The sequence below is a fragment of the Dinoponera quadriceps genome, unplaced genomic scaffold (assembly GCF_001313825.1).
Source record: "Dinoponera quadriceps isolate SergipeBrazil2010 unplaced genomic scaffold, ASM131382v1 scaffold2167, whole genome shotgun sequence".
In the NCBI taxonomy this organism is placed as follows: Eukaryota; Metazoa; Arthropoda; class Insecta; order Hymenoptera; family Formicidae; genus Dinoponera; species Dinoponera quadriceps.
The window spans coordinates 1-17,580 of record NW_014556702.1 but is presented as its reverse complement, the minus strand read 5'-3'; the positions used below and the strand labels follow the sequence as shown (position 1 = coordinate 17,580).

At 43.3% G+C, this 17,580-nt stretch overlaps 2 protein-coding genes across 4 annotated transcripts in view; both read right to left on the bottom strand.

Moving 5' to 3' along the window:
- LOC106747998 (amyloid beta A4 precursor protein-binding family B member 1-interacting protein) overlaps positions 1–10,007 on the bottom strand; it is a 152,043-nt gene extending 142,036 nt beyond the window's left edge. Inside the window, exon 1 of the mRNA XM_014626117.1 lies at positions 9,674–10,007. The gene's annotated coding sequence lies outside the window, so the exon portion shown is untranslated. The remainder of the gene's footprint in view (positions 1–9,673) is intronic.
- Positions 10,008–11,602: 1,595 nt separating this feature from the next.
- LOC106748009 (venom carboxylesterase-6-like) lies at positions 11,603–17,336 on the bottom strand. Of its 3 annotated transcripts, none has more exons than XM_014626142.1 (9): positions 17,286–17,336; positions 16,253–16,510; positions 15,072–15,370; positions 14,505–14,704; positions 13,547–13,743; positions 13,167–13,329; positions 12,546–12,736; positions 12,024–12,307; positions 11,603–11,859 (listed from the first exon to the last, which is right to left on the bottom strand). In XM_014626142.1, the coding sequence occupies exons 2-9, from the start codon at positions 16,457–16,459 to the stop codon at positions 11,658–11,660; spliced, it is 1,743 nt and encodes a 580-aa protein (XP_014481628.1). In that variant the 5' UTR covers positions 16,460–16,510; positions 17,286–17,336; the 3' UTR covers positions 11,603–11,657. The 3 variants fall into 3 exon arrangements, with proteins under 3 accessions (XP_014481628.1, XP_014481626.1, XP_014481627.1); XM_014626140.1 differs by having other exon boundaries at positions 11,658–11,859; positions 17,255–17,317; XM_014626141.1 differs by lacking the exon at positions 17,286–17,336 and adding an exon at positions 16,960–17,213 and having other exon boundaries at positions 11,658–11,859.
- Between the last annotated feature and the right edge of the window lie 244 nt (positions 17,337–17,580).

Here is a 17,580-nt window from a genome sequence, read left to right as displayed (position 1 = left end):
CTGTGAAAACTCGTCGATGAATCGACGCTGAACGCGTGCCGCCAACGTCGCGTCCGCGAGAGGAATCTGGGCATTTAACCCCTTCGTAGGCGTAAATCGGACCTTCTGAATTCGCACGCCGATAAATCTGCAGGACTTCGCTCCACGAGTCTCGCTTCGTACGCTGCAGCCGAAAAAGTGCTATATCCTGAGTTGAGAAAAAATCGGCTGGAAATTCTATATTTTGTATTTTACATACAGAAAACTTCGCTCACATTTACGTAAAATCTATATGTACAGCAGATTCCGTTAATGCTAATCCCATTCCCTAAGCATAGTGACATCGAAAATTTCCATTTAGCAGCGTTATTTGTGCATCGTAACTGTTGATAATTTAATAAATCGGCAATAATTCTCCAAAACAACAGTCACGATGCGCAAATATTCCAAAGTAACGCACTTAATTGGAAATTTTCAACGTTATTATGTCTACGGAATGGGACGACAATAATGGAGTACGGTTATACGTGTAGATTTTACGTAAATGTAAGTGCGATATAAACATAAATGTGAATGCGATGAATGTGCATTACTCCGTTTCACCGTATCTAATGGAATCGGTGCGCAAACTTTTCATATCTTTTTACGCTTCCACAAATTTCATTGAAAAGGTATAAAATATTCTTTGAAATTATATCGATTGGAGCATCGACACATTCGGCACGCACTAGCTATAGAATTTCCCCATCAGGTAAACATTTACGCCATGACGGCTGGAGACGTCGCTTTGAAATGTTTAATTACTCTCGCCCACACACTGAGCAATGCCCCGATACCATTATCGCGTGTGCTTTCACCGTGTAAAAGCATTTATAATTCTGCGAAACTAACAAGACGTGAACTTTGTGGGAAAAGATCGATATTCCGTCGGTAAAGCTTTCGGGTATGGGCACTCCCTTAATACAGACGCGCATCGCAGGTACGAGGTAGAGATTTCATCGAAATCACGGAATTCGTGAAAACCTTATACGTAACGACGCAGTTCGTCGCCGTAAATGCTACGGGAGCAATTAACGTCTAAATGAAATGTTACGAATACACACGTCTCCCTCGCATCGTCAACGGCGCGCAACGGCCGCGCGACGAGATAACGCTCCCCGTTGCAGAATTCACGCTTTTCACAACTAACGGCCGATAATCGTGTTTCATTTCCACCGCGACGAGTGTCCGTCCGAAATACGAGCGTCGTCGCTGCGAGTTGTACGCGAGCGCGCGCGATAATTGCACGCCCGCCGCTCGCGAGCAACCCCATCCAGCGGTAATTTCGCAGAATGAGGTGCATCATTATGTAGCGCGCAACGTGCCCATTGTGCGATTCAATACGAGCTCCGTGCAAACTCGGAGAGCGCGCGCGGCGCCAACGCGAAGTTTCCAAATTACCGAGCCGACAGACGGCACGCGCGATGAGAGCAGAAGTGATTCGGCTGAGAGCGTCGGTGTGTGCGGCAACTTTTGCCGCCGGTGAAATTTCGTTAGAACCTACCGAACAAATGACGATATCTGGGGATCGCGTTCGCGACACGCCGGGGAATGCTGTTGCACCACACCGATACATTAAGTGTGCAAATTAATTCCTTGCTTTTCTTTCGCCGATCCTCAAAACCATCGGAAATTGGAATATCCACCGGTCCCTTCGGTGCTTTTAAGTGCTGACGTCTACGTTTATAAAACGCTGTATGATCTAGTGGAGCGGGCGATGTAACATCTGGAAACAGTTGTTGGCCTCTGATAAGGCGCATATTCGGCGCTGCACTTTTTTTCGCAGCTTGTAAAATTTGGTAGAAGAGATTTCGCGAAAGAGATTTTCACGGAATCGTGACAAGAATCGGCAAGATTGACGAGAGTCGGATTCAAATAATGCCGGTTCTGAATGCCCGCATGACGAAGCCACTTTTCGTAGTCGAGCCAACTTTCTCGTGCGACCCTTCTTAAGCGGCGATCTAACTGCAGATTGATCTTCTTGAAAAGATCAGAAATTTATATATCGCGTTTGAGTGCTCACATAAATCTCGGAAACGTGCGGTAATAAATTCCCGAAGCGCGACGTTTCTCGTGTTGCGTGGGGAGCAGCGAGGAAACCGTTCCTGGAACATTTTATTTATCCGCTTCTTCAAACGTAGTTTCGAGCACTGTCGGCGCTGACAGTGGGGTTTGCGTTAAGTTGGTAACTGCGGTTTCGTGATCCCGACTAAACGAGCAGAAAACTTCTCACGGTGCTGAAGCAGGTTACAAGAAATTAACGAACTGAGAAGAATTAAATAAAGGAATTTCATAAACAAAAACGTGACGTTCAAAAGCACATTTTGCGAACAGTTATTGCTGCTTTATAAATGTCTGCCAATCAAAATGTAGCATGATGAGTAGCATCGAAGAGAAACGATCTGTATTAATGTTATATCTCGATCTCCATTAGTTCTATAAGTCCGACGGAATTTACCGAGTTCACGAAGAGTCCAAATTTCAACTCGATTAACGACACGCAAAATTCGCGACTCGAAGTCACTGCTGATCGGCGCCGGCGATTTTTCGAGCGTAAAGCGGACGACAAGTTCATGAAGACGCATGGCGAATTATAAGTCGCTTACCTAAATGACGCGATTAAGGAAAAATATGGAAACAGTGCACGCGAATGCGCGGGAGGTCGCGGAAAGCCGGGCACGACGGGGGTGTACGTCAGCGGAAGTTATCGCGGCACGCGTGCGACGTGAAATTAATGATGGGATCGCGTGCAGACCTCCGAAACCCGGGGGTTGCACCTGCACGGTACGGCCTTAAAAAGCACTGAAGGCACGCGCAGAACGGACGCCCCCTTACTTCTTTATCTCCGTCGTACGAAGTTCTTTTGCGCGAACAAGCGCGGTCGCCGCTATCGGCCGCGTCTCGTCGCGCGAATCACGTACTTAGAGTAATTATCTAATTGCTCCCGCAAATTAGATCATCTTAAATAAACCAGTACGACGAAATATAGAGTAATACCGTAAAGAACGCGCGCGAATATTTGTTTCTCGCGAAAGCTAATTAAAAATTAAAGGAATAAAATAGAGAAAAGTATCGAGAGTAAAATTCAACGAGATGTCAATGTCAAATTCTTCCCCCCCCCCCTCTCTCTCTCTCTCGTCACGACGAATTTCAAGCTTAATTTTACGATTCATCGGGCGATGATCGCTTTTACAAAAATTCCTGGTTGCTCCATTTCTCCCTCATTTGCTAGCGCGAGAAGCGAAAATTCTCCCAGTAAATGGAATTTCTCCCTAAAAGAGCGCGTTCTCTTCAAAGGAAACCTTTTAGCCGGCTCGCCCGAAGAGATTAAAACTCGCCGCGACACTCCACGAAAAATCTCATGCTTCGCGAGGGTGCACATACGCGCGTATACACCGGTACGTTACCGAGGGTCGCGGACGTAAAGTGACTCGAAGAGGGGGTGACCCGGAGAGGGTGCGAAGATAAACCCTGTAAACATTCGCGATAAAGGCGTCCCCGGGGAGAGAGAACCGGACGGAAAAGACGAGTGCCGCGAGAACCCTGTCGACAGCAATATTGTTCTAAGATTCGAGACGGCCGGAAGAAAGAAAAGAACGCCGGTGAAGTCAGGGATTTCGTTACGCCCGAATATAAACCCGCATCGAGGGTGCGCTCGAGTGACGGCGTTGTTGGCAAAAGAGAGGGCCCGCTGAACTCCGCGAGTCCTTAATGCGGAAAATACTCAATTAATCCTTTAATCTCACAAGGAGGCTTTGATCAAGGGCCCGCCGAAAGGGGGAGGAGGGGGGGGGGGGTATTATGCACGTCGTGGAACAGAAAGATCGGTGGGTAATGAAAATAACGATGAATAACACAGACGTACGCAAGTAAATGTGCAGCGCAAATGGATATAGATGAGAATAATTTACGTGTGATTCTCTCGCGTGAAACGTTGTATGATATTCATGAAAAAGTTTAACGACTGAAAATTGAATTTTCTCCCGACAACCATCGAAAAAATTCCGATCAGAAATGAATCCTCGTGATACACGCTAATGGGAAATCCATTTATTTGAATATCAAGGCGCCGCGTCGGAACGATTTGGAAATTATGGACTCTTTGCACTCGGAAGTCGGAGTGCACTCGGTATAACATTGTATTCCAACAGCTAGGACGTATACTCGGTATGAATATTTCTAATACTTTATCGCACATATAGACGCGCTATGATAAAATCGATCGTTCTCTCTTTATTTTTTCAAAACTGCGTTCCATTTTATTTTATTATTAAGTCGTCGGGACGGAAATGCTGAATTTATTTAAAATTACGATTTACTTATATAAGATTCGCGATGAAACATTGAGTTTATGTGAAATGCAAGGGATTGGTACACGTGAAATTACATACTATGTGCAACATTGAGGAGAAGACAAGGTAGGATAATAATAATCCGCTGCCGAAAATGAAAGAATAAAAAGAATCGTTGTATCGGCGATGAAGGATGCATGGAGCACTTATCGCCATATGCAGCGGTTCTCTGGCTCACCCGTTGTTTGCTATCTCGTGTGTGCTTTGTGATCCTGATAAAGTAATGTTTGCAAACGACAGCAGCGCTAGATAAGAGCCAGCATCATCGCTAACACGTTCGCTTCGCGTCCCGAGGCTGATGCCTCGCGGCGAATCGATTAATAGCAGACATTTTCGACAATCCGACCGATCAACTTTAATCGCAGTTTAACCGATTCCTCGCCTCCCTCACTTTCCCCCTTAGAATTACAAACGAATACAAAACAAACTCGTTAAATCGAGATTGCAATTAACGACGTCGGGGTGTAAGCAATTTCGACGAATTCCCTTCCGATGGAGCGAATTAAATCGCAATAAGGAGGCACCGGTCGTTCGACGAAAGATTCGCGTCTGATTGTCATCCACGGGCTGTTTCTTCACTCGCTTCAAGTCGCGAAGATATTTCCTAAGCGCGAACAATAAATCACTCTCTCCTCGGTTAAAAAGCCGACATGAGAAGAAAAGAGAGACCGCTGGAACCGCTCTAAGAGTTATTTTTATTGGGCATTTTTTCCCGTCTGGCTGCTGAGCCGAGTACGCCGCGGAAAAGGGTGTGTACATCCCACACGCACACGCGCGCGCGCACCGTACGGGAGCGGCGCCACTTTCATACACGAAAGACAAATAGAGTTTCATACAGACGCGTGTATACAGAGACTCAGCGAATCTCGCACAGTCAGGCGTAGAGAGAGAGAGAAAGAGCCGAGTTTCACGCACACAGCGTGAGCACACGCACGCCCAAGTACACGCAGCAAAAAGGCCCTTTTTCTTCGTCCCTGTGCCCGGAGCATTTCCTTGTTAAAGAGCATCGCGCGCCGCAAAAAGGGAGTGAACTCGGTTAATAGACGACGACGCGCATTTATATAGGCCTGCCTCATTACTATCAGCTGCTTTCTTGCGATCACGTACGTTAGAAGACGCTTTAAAAGGGAGCTCCGAATTCATTAAGAAGACTAAGACCGCGAGAGAGAAAGAGACGGAGTGCTTAGTATTCGTAAGACGTCTCCGTATAATTCGGGGTGGAGGGGAACGAGAATGCAGGGTGGAATTTTTTGATGAACCGCGAATATCAGACGGGGGAAAAGCGAGGAAAAACGAGGAGAGAGCGTCGCGAGGACTTCATCGATCGACGGTAACTCAGTATCCTTGAAAAGCGCACAATGCGCCATAATTGCGATGGAGGTCACGAGCAAGGTCAATAACCGCGTACAATCCGCGTCAAAATGAGCGGTTTTCGCTGGTTTCCAAAGATTAATATCGAAGCGGCGGAGGTAGTATATATGCACGTGCGCGCAGTGTAAGTGCGACGTATAAAGGTATGAATCGAACGTCGTAAAGGAGAAACGGTTCATCGGCACTACGGTGGTCGATGGTCGGCATACTTTCGCGATTCGCTCGAGCATTCTTCGTCGCAAACGCGAAGATCGTACTGATTGGAGTAACTTNAAAAAAAAAAAAAAAAAAAGGAGAAATGGCACGAAAAGTGCGCGCGAAAGTGATAGATATTCGAATATGATCACGCGTAACCTCCCACATGAAGATAACGGAAACACGATCCTCGAAAATGCTTATCGACGACGATGGAACGAGAACGACAACCGGCAGATCCCGTGCCGCTCGTTGGTACTTTATCACCAACACTCGTAATTCACTACTCGAGTGACCGTCCTCGACACGAGAGCACTCTCATCCAGTGCACATAAACATGCCACTGTTCTCCCTCATAGCGTGAGAGAGGGTACACGCGTGCGAATCGCCGCGTGAAATTAACTCCCGAACAGTCGCACCTTAGAAACGAACACGCTCACCCATCTCGGCGAACTAAGGAATCCTAACGGAGATACCGAGCACTTTCGAACGGTGTAATTGACATTAGCACGCTTATCGCAGGGTCGGCAAAATTCTACATGTTTTGGATAAAAAAATCTGTTTGCATAAATACCGTTATATAAATATACATTTTAGTATCACACATCAGTCGTTTTTGTAATCTTCTGCCAGTTTATTAATAAAGGATAAAGTCCGGGATGGTGTCCCCCCCCCCCCGGTAAAAGCCGGGATTTACCGCGGTTTCATCCGCCTACTAGGATTCTCCGGTTAATCCTTGTTGCGAAAATACGGGGAAAAGAAATACATCGATATTAGATTTCAATAAAAGCGAGGAAGCTGCTCGCGCGAGGATCCGAAAGTTTCGCCCAGCCGAAGCGTTATCGTCGAGCGCAGCGGTCAGTCAGTCAGTCGCGATAATCGGAATAGAATCGAGTCGGAATCGCCTCTTATGCCCGCGATGGCCAGTGACCAGCCGTCCAGTGTTATCGTCATTAGTATTATTATCATTATCGTCATTAGCAAGGACGCTCCATGCGGCGCACGAACGCGCCTCTCTCCGGGGCGAGGCATCGGGGCGACACATCGTCCTGTCTCGGTAACGACTTTCCGCTTCCGGCACGGCCGTAATCGGCAGCGAAGATTCTCCCTCCCTACCGTTCCCCGGCTTCCAAGCTTGGGCCCGATAACTAACGATATCTAATGAGCCACGATAAGGAGCATTTAGCAATTCGCAGGAACGACTTCCGCAAGTTGGAACCTCGGAATGTTGTGCGAACCGCTCGCCTCGACGTTCGCGTCCGAGACGCCTTCGTCGAGACTCTCCTGACTTTAACGGGCTCGATTTTAATTGGAGCCATACGGAATTTATAAACGCCCGCATTCGGAGATTCTACGGTAAATATCGGAGCTGCTCTGTCGGCTATAGGAATAGCTGGATCTAAGTGGCACCGAACGCGCGAGTATTACCGGCGAATGTTACAAATAGCCGCGAAAGTGTTTAGCTATTTAAATTTTATTCCGACCCACTTGCCGTGTACCGTTACTTTTTTCACCGACCCTTCGGTATATTCCGCGGAACGCGCTCACTCAAGCCGTTTCGAAACTCCCGTCCGGATTGTCGACGACGAGAGCCAGCCTGAAACGTACCTTTTCAGTAGACCGGCTTCCACGCATCTCTCGCCGCGCTCTTGCGCGTATGGCAATGTCAAAGTTAACCTTGTCCGTTCGCTTTAACCTTGCCTGGTCTGCTGAACTCGAGTATGCTCATCGCACGTGTACACGTAAATTGTGAAAGTCGCGTTAGCGCAATGTTTGTTGCAGATTGCGAAAGGGTCCTCCACGAACGTGACGCACGGTGAATATCCTTGGCTTTCATTCAAAACAATCCGACGAAAAACGTGTGTAGAAGCGCCTATATCGCTCTCGAAAAGTTCAATATTAAAATATCTCGAGGGATAAACTACTACGAAGGTTTCTCCGATTCATGCTATCAAACGTCGTCGATGTTCTATTAATTTTCACTTAAAATCAAACGAGCAGACGGAATCTCGGCTATTAATCGTCCATTTACTCCGATGCCTTGCTCCGGGAACGTAAACGCCTGAAAAACCCATTTCGTTGATTCGAACAAAATCTGACTTATGGCCGAACAAATGGTTCTCTAAAATCGGACCTTTTCTTTCTCACTTTCGTTCCGGAGAAGCAAATTTTGACTCTCACAAGCAAAACACATCTGTTCGCCCATATCCAAGCCAGATTTTATTCGAATCAATTGAATGGGTCCCCAGTCCCCAGTCCCCAGTCAATGGAATATTTTCTGGCGTTGGCGAAACGTCACGTTAATACCGCCGTTGCGTAACGTCGCCGCGACAGTTTCCATCGCAATTCCGAAGGAGTTCCCGGTGACGAAATAAAGGCACAGACACACCGCAGCCGGTCGCGAGTCGATCCCTCCGAGCATTTTCCAGATCGTTAAACATCGTGTCGGGCAAGCGTGTCGCTCATTGACCCTCGTGTTCCAAGGATATCCTATGAAAATCGACCGGTGGAGCGTCATCGTGCGAAATAATCGCGCGCGATAATTGCCTTCGGAAAGAGTCGCGTCTTCCAACGCTTCCGGAACATATCTCTCTCTCTCTCTCTCTCTCTCTCTCTTGTTTCTCGTTAAAGACGATGACCTTCCATTAAACGTACGATAAAATAAGTAATCGTTTCCATCGCGTATATCTAATCTTCCGGAGGACGTTGCACTTTTTCGTTTCTGCGTTTCTCGTTATCGCCGGCAGACGATAAGAATGGTTCCTCCTCCCCCCCCCCTCCCTGAAAATCGAGCATCGTTACGAACAGAGCCTTGCGAAAAGGACGAGGGGGTCTCGCGTTATTCGGAGTCTCCGGGAGGCAGGCGCGAGTGTCACTCGAGACAAGACGGATGAGCAACTGCGTCATCTCCTCGGTACAAAGAAACCAGACGGATGCATCGAAAACTTACGAAAAGCCCGTATATTAATTTATCGCCGGCGCGAAGCTGCGGTATAACTCCATTAAAATCCGGTCACACATTTTTCCGTAGACTGATATTTCGCGCTATAAAGCGAGGAAAACAATATTTTGCTGAAAAATTCACTCTCGCGTTCCGCCCACATTATCGTGCTCGTATCGAATTCCTGTATTTTCGGGTCCGAGCGTGCGATTCTATTAAATAAATTCAGACAAACGTTTCGCTATAGCAGTTAGCTCGTGGAATCCCGTCGTTCAATTCTTTTCCGCGTTATAGGTTAGACTCAAGTCACATTACTCCGGTCTCATCTCGCGGTCGGAAAATGTATGTCGGGACGATTCGAAGTGACGCGGAAATTGCCATAATTCGTCGACGTAAGACGCAAAGTGGCGCGGCATGTAGCGGTACTCCGTGAAGTTGGCGACGCGACATCGCGAAGGGGAAGCGAGAAAAACATTGTTTACTTTCTTTTTTCAACGTACACACTACTCTCGCTGGGACTTTCCTCGATGACCGAGCCGTCTGAATGGACAATTCCTCGGCAACGTCGATTGAATTCACCGACGATTTCGTTCCTGTTATTCGCTGTCCGAGCTGCGAGTTTGAAATACGCTCCTGTTACGTTCGAACAGTTCCGATCACTAGAAAATTCGGATCACCCGTCCTCGTCTAACTCGGGAACATTCGATCGGACATCTTTGATCCCGGGATCGGACATATTTCGGATCCTCGCGTCGAGTTTCACGTGCGAAACGAAACCCACGGAAATGCTACTCACCGGGATGATTCGCCGCCGTACTCCTTCCCTCCCTCCTGACGCCGGTGTGGCTCCGCCGAATCCGTCCAGCCGTCACACAGATACCGTGTCACACACCTCGTCGTCACGCACTGTGCCGAGCTCCTCGTACGCGGCTCCACCACGACCCGCGAATTTTCGATTCGCAGACAGACGGACGTGCCTGTCGGACGATACACCGGAATTCGAACGTGTCTTTCTCGTACGCGCGGGAGGCACCGTCACGCGACCCGGGACTGCGTGTCTCTCTCTCTCTCTCGCTTTCGGGAGAGCACCGAGCGCACAGATACGTTATCGATACGTGCCTCGGGCCGACATGCACTGACTGCCGGCACCCACTGCCGCGACGACCGTCTCTCGCACATCTCGTCATCGGTAAAGAGAACGCGCGCGCGCACATCCGCGGATTCGTACGACCTCTCGTCGCTCACGCGTCGCGGCGCGCCCTACCGAACGTTGCCGGAAACATCTTCCGTCCGCTACGGGTGGGAAAGACAAATTTTCGACTCTGACAAACCAATTTTGAACTATTCAATTTCGACTGCTACTGAAAAGAACGTCTCATACATGTCCAGCTTGATTAACGTATTGTCGACGAGTATCCGGACCAATACGGCAATTCCTAATTATTGCGTATCGTTAGTTTATAATTTAGAGATGATTGAATTGTCTTTAAGTGGAAATATTAATCTTATAAAGATTAGTGAACCTTAGAATAACCTCCGATGTGATATGAATGTATATTTATCCAAAACAGTGCGGTATTAATGCATTAGAACAGATACGATTAAATCTCTACATTATCTACATAAGAGAGCTGGCGTCGCGTGCATTCTCTTTTCGACGATCGATAAAAATGTGACTGTCGGAGATTCAACCAAGTTCTTGTACTAGTATTTGTATTAGTGCTAGCACGCAATATCCGTTCACACTTTATCTGCATTCGATAATATTGGATCGTTACGAATTGGAGAATAGACTCTTGGGAAGGAATTCTCATTCCTATAGTGATAATTAAAATCTGACGAAGCGACCATGCAATATATTGCGTTTCACAACACATTGCATCTATGAAGTATTTATAATTTATAACACGAGATCTCTCAGATCTCCCATCGTAGTATATTGATTTACACATTACATTCAAAACACTATTAATATTATTGTTATAATCAATACGTGAATAAATTAATATATTTGTAAATACAAACGATCTGATAGAGTCGGCTATATAATTTTTCTTCTTCAAAGAAAAAAAACTGCTATTGCGTCACGACAACTTTAAGATCATTGTATATTTCCAAAAATGCTAAATATTTAAATCATTGAGCGCTAAACAGTATAACTATGAGAATATAAATACTTGCCTAAGAATCATTAAAGTGACTTAAAAGGATAAAGAAAAATTGCCGAAAGTATATTTTAATATAATTTAGATATCCGATGTTGCAATCTATGCTATGAACAAATTTGATAATTAATTTTGTCTTACACGATGACATATAAAGATTAGATTCTACGTTTCGATTTTATCCCCATTAATGTTTACTCGCGCATGTAACGGCGATACAATAACACGTCCCGATGTTAAACCAAGCTCGATCAAACTGGTGTCGTTCTTCACCTATATCAACAAACATGAAGTTACATTGTATAATTGTTAGTTATAATTTCTTGTTCAATAATGTGATTGTTACATAACATACATGTTATATAACAGCTACATTGTTAAGTAGGAAATTAAAACATCCCGGCACATAAAGACATTCCAAAAAACTAACTAATAGTTATATAATTGGTGTTTACTTGGGAGATATTTATAAAATCTAAAAACACATTTACGGAATTCGAATTTTCCAGCAAAGTAGCCGCAAACGTAGACACGATTAATCCTAAAAGAAATGACGCTGCTTAAGGATTAAACATTCCCAACACCCACATTTTTTATTTGCACGTATGATACAATTTACAGCTCTTCCTTAGCTTTCTGTTTCATTTCGAGATTCGGACGCATCGGCAAGCTATCCCAAAATTTCATTCTCTCCGGGAGAAAGCCTTTTTTCATGGTTATCTCTGAATTTCCTATGTACAAATATTCGAAATTGTACGGTGTTTTCACCGAACTCCACTTCACGGGGATTTCCTCCGTAATCTTCGGTGTCGGGATCCTGAAAAAATGCAACCGAATATCCCGTCAACCAAATCACCTTCATGACGACTTCATCTCATCAAGAAGAAAGTCCGGGATTAGAATTGCCAAAATATGAGTTTCACTCGTAGCTTTATTGTATTCTATAATGATACCACGTCAGCTTGAGATTTTCACACTTACATGGAATTGGCAAAATTGAACCAGAAGCTAGTCATGACATCGACCATGCGATTATCTTCCTTGGACAGCGGTGTGTCAGGAAATAATAATTCACCCACGGGGAACAGATATAGCAGCTCGTCTGCGTGTGAAACTCCGTAATCCTTGGTACCACCGAACATTTTGATTAAAGACGAGCTTCCTTTGTACGCGAGGTAATAAAAATAGATAGGTGAAGATTGAATATCAAGATAATCTCGTGCAGCCTTGTAAATCCCATGAATTAACAATGCGTCGCTGTACATCTGTAAAATAATATAAGTAAAATTATTAGTAAAATTTTATATAAGTAATATTATAAAATCACATTAATGATCACATTAACAAGCTATTAAATTAATGAATAATCGTGGTAAATATCAGTCACAATTGGATTGAAACGCTTTTGTGTAAGATATAAATGAGATTATGGATGTAACTTTTTATAGATAGAATCGATTTATAGATATTAATATTATAATTTATGCGACTATTTATACTCACGTCAATGGTTTGGGATGTGGTGGATATGTCAATGGCACGATCACCGAAGTAAAACTCCCGGATCTTGCTGGACACATCGTTTTGCATAGATTTAGGACACGTGTTCTCGTACATCAAAGTGATAGGCATTATCTTTTTGTATTCCTTATTCAATTTCTTCACTTGTTCACCATTGTCCCAATTGTGAAGAGCTGAAAAGTATCGCGAATCACGTAAAGATACCCTTCATCAACGTTGTCTTGTTCATGCATAATTTGTACGAAATTACACATGGGATATCATTACAGTGTACGACAGCGTTTATGTTGAAAAGATTCACGTGGTAAGTACATAATAAATTAAAAAATTCAATGCAACGCGGAAAACTGAGTTTACATATTACTCAGGTACGGATAATAACTTTTCGAGAATAAAACGAGTAATCTTTGCAACATTAATAAAATTTTAAAAGAAAGAAATTATAGGAAAAGACAAATCCTTCTCTTTCGCGTTCAAGAAAATGAAGAAATATCTTTAAAGAAAATCGCTTAGCAAAATTTTTTCTTAATTAGGATTTTATGATGGAAGATTTTTATTTTACATAAATTCGTTTCTCTTATTGGATTCGAATTGTTTACTCACATGGTATTCTTAGGGCTCCTTCTTCAGATGTGACTCCCATCATCCAAGGTATATCAGCGATTCGACCGTGTTTCGTAGAGATTACAGGATCCTCCGTTAAAAAGGCACCTGGATGATTGGGTTCTATCACCGGTGGTAAGAATATCGGATCGTAACCGAAGATCTATGATAGAACATCAGTTAATTAAATTGTATTATTTGAAACGTCGAGAAGCATACTGGAATGAATACATGTTCTGTGCAAACTAAAAAGAAGATATATGCGACATATGATGAAAAGACCGTAAATGATCGATTGTGCCAATTTTGGTACGCAAAGTTTCGGGCAGGAAATTTCTCTGTCAAAAGCACATATTCGGAAAGAGCATTTGTATAATTACTTGGAAAAGACGACTGGTACTTATAATGTCGACGGCACTTTTTGTACGCAGACAAGCGATTAGTTCCTTGGAATTTTCAGTGGGGCAGTTCAAATGTTTACCCACGATTTTAGCGTTTTTTTTTGCCAATCCCGGCTTGATTAAAGCCCACGGGCAATGAGCTGCGCCGCTCTGAGAAATTGCGCGATGGTAAAGACCTGTGTAGGGAGGGAAACATAAATACCTCTCGATCATAGAAAGAAATTATGCTAAGGACGTCCCGATTCGTATCGGTACGTTTAAATGTCGGTACACGGCCATTTGATACTCATTTGATATGTTGCAACGATACTTTGAGTTTCAATTTCGTAGCTTATGGGTTAAAGGCCTAAGTATCAATTGATTTGCCTCAAACCAAAGAATAATTTATCTTTCCGTTTGGTTTTCCGATTATCGGATGTTTCTCACAAATATATTCTTATTTTATTAATGTGACCTTTTTGATTAAGTATTATTGAATTGATACGGACGTGAATTAAGCGGAATACATTGCCGCATAAAATGAATGTAGTTTTACATCAGAATTCAGCAAGCAATGTACTTTCCACTTGGTTTTTAGGTGACTGGCGCAATTTCCCTTCCTTTGTCGCCCAGCGCGCAGTCTGCGGGTCACGAAAACGTGATCATTGCATATCATGAAATACATCGCTCACCAAGTTTTGAGGTGCTATTCCGTAACCGTCAATTTCTAGATCGTTATATTATTGCGTAGTATTCCTGCCACGTTATATCTGCGACACTATTAAGCCGACAATTATCGATAGACGGTTACGGAATAGCATAAATAGCGAAAAGTTGCTTTATTTGAGATCCGTATGCAGTTGTTCTCAGACACCTTGTATATTTATCTAATTTTTGAGCGATACATTTTCTTGCAAACATTAATGTTTCAACATAATCATTTTATATAAAGCCTTACCTTGTGAGAGAGGACTTATCATATGATATTGCACACTTGCACTGCCCGCGCTTCCACCGAAAATGGTCACTTTATTCGGATCACCGCCGAAAACGACAATGTTCTCGTGCACCCATCGAATGACTTGCGCCTGATCCTTCAGACCTACATTACCTGGACATTCCATATCCTCCGTACTCAAGAAACCTAACGGTCCAAGTCTATTGCAAGAAGTATATATATTATTAAAGTGAAGAAAGGTTATATATCATTTTGTAAAATTCACAATAATTAAGGAAGAATTAATTAATCTGTATGAACTAATGAGTATACAGGAAGCGGTGGGCTCTACTCCGTGTAAAGAAACATGGCTTACTTCTGAAAATCTCATAACAACGATGAGTATCAACTGATTTCTAAGCACCACGAATATGAAGAAAGGTTTCAGGCACTCGGTATATCTGAACATTGTTGAAAAAAAGACAAAGCAGCGTTTTCTTCCTTTAGTCGTAATAAAACTCGTAATAAAGATCAGGTCGTACGAACGATGATTGAATTTACAAACGATCATTATTCAAGTTTCTTCACCGATAATTCGCAGTGACCAAAACGACGTCATGGTCCAATAAAAATTTCGGCCCGTAAAATGAAGAGTGACCGGAACCGATCAACCATGCACCACCGTGTAAAAAGACCATGACTGGAAATCGTTGGAACGTTGCTGCTTCCTGATCTGATGGCACTTTCGGTGTATAGACATTCAGGTAAAGGCAATCTTCAACGCCTTGGATCATTGCTGACTGAATGAAAATATCCAGCTGTGTACATATCTCAGCATCGTCTTTAGCTGACCGTACGCCGTCCCAGGCGGCCGCGGGCTTTGGTGGCTTTCGGGAAAAACACATCGTATCACATGATTGATTCTAAGCATACTGATTAACGGTGGTTCTAAACCTGTTTTCTACGTCGGAACTGGTTCACCGTTTCGAGCGAAAGGCGGAAATGATATTCGGACCTGACCGAAACAAGCGGATTAACTTTTTACACTTTTCAACGATATGAAGTTTTCATAGAGTACAAATGATTCTCAAACGTGCAATCAAACTGCTAATAAAAATATGCCAGCGATCAAGAAGATATTAAATTTATTTCTCCAAACAGGAGTAAAAATTGATGACGTTAAATGTAACAAAGTGAACAAAAAATCAATAGGTTGTACTAGTTCAGAAAAGTGACAGTTCGAATTAGTGTCATTCGCGTAATTGCAAGGAAAAGTACGATGTACATAAAACCGTGGGAGATAACTTCATTTTTTTAATGATATTCCTATTTAACCGCTACACACCGATTACCGCAAAAATTCCTGACATAGATTTTTGAGGAATTGCGCGAGACAACGTACAGTTTATTAAACATCAGTACGTATACCACAAATAAATTTAGTTAATGAATTCCGGTCTCTGGTTATATTTATCTTTTAACAGCCATGACCTAGGTAATTAGCGACTAATCCATGCTTATTAACATAGACTTCTAAAATTGTACGTTTATCTTAACAGCCTTTAAGTTGTCTACATAACTCTATATACTGAAATTTCCTACGTATTTGCAACTTTTGTTATAACTTCGTTATGTCGAGTGTAAATATTAAAGTAAAAGATCTATTTAAATTTCGCAAATTTGGATTTTCGCATCAGGTTTAAACAGATTCGATCCTCCAACAGCATAATCAGCCCCGCGAACGTCTCGCAATAAGCAAGAAAATTAACCTGAAATCTGAGTTCGCCGAGCGGTGGTAGGGCGTAAGGAATTCCTCGGAATCCGATGATGTCTCTTCCTCGTCTAGTTTGCATCATTAGGCCCTCCAACGTGCCATTTCGCGTATGTACAGTCAATTTATCGGCGTGCACTGTACTGAACGCGAAGAGCAAAATGCAATTTAACATAATCAAATTACTTCTTGCCATTCTTAACATTCATGGAAGAGTATCGTATACCCCGAACTGTCCAAAAAGTTTCGTAATAACCTGTAAATAGTTATCGCCAATGTGATATAAATGATACAACGTATACGCACTGCACATCAACGTCCCAATAAGATTACGGTAATTTAACAATATTAATATTTATTTACACATAACATACCAGGGATCTTCTATATAATCCCGATAAAAATATTTTATACGAAATTTTACAAAAAGCTTTTGGCTATTCCCTCTACGTTGAAGTTTACAGAAAAGACTTGCTGAGATTTTCTAGTAGACTTTCTAACACTACGTCTGTTCGTTTTCGCTGCACCGCTGAACTATTGCAATAAGTTGAAGGAAAACAAGTATATGTTTTCTCTCTTCAACTTATTGCATATTTTCGGCGGTGCAGCGAAAACGAACCGACCTACTTTCTAACATGCAAAGCGGGACTAAAATTGTTCATGTCCCTCCATGTAGTTGCGATTTCGATCGACAGCCAGCCTCACCCATTTGAAACTACAACCGCGCTCGTTATTGCGTAACTTCGATGCTCCGATGTCTGACACTGACTTCTGAATCCTTCTATTTCTGATTGATATTTTTTAGAGAGATTTTTTCACTCGCTGCCGACTGTCTCGCTTATCTCGATTGATCACTTTCGCACTTATCGTCACATTCGCATTAATAATCACTATATCTAAAACTTCACTCGGTACCAATTTGAAAAATTCCCACACATCTTTCGGACACTCATGTCAAATTTCGTGTGCGAATGATGATATAAACGGAAATGCTACTTACGCGAGATGATATCTACGTCAGTGCTACTTACGCAAAATGATTTGCCGCGCAATCCTTCTTTCCTAGTGTGGCTCCGCTATATAGTCTATATATAAATACTGTCACATAACTCATAGTCACGCACTGTACGGAACTTTTCCTAAGCTCTATTACGGTGCATACATTTAGGATTTGTGAGCAGCAGACGGACAGGCAGGATGAGACCGACAAGTTAGTACACGGGAAATTATATGCGTTGGAGGCACCGTCGCAAAGCCGTGCGACCGAAGAGTGCGCACGACTGATGTTTACAGTCAAATCTTATATTTAAAATCGTATTAAATTTG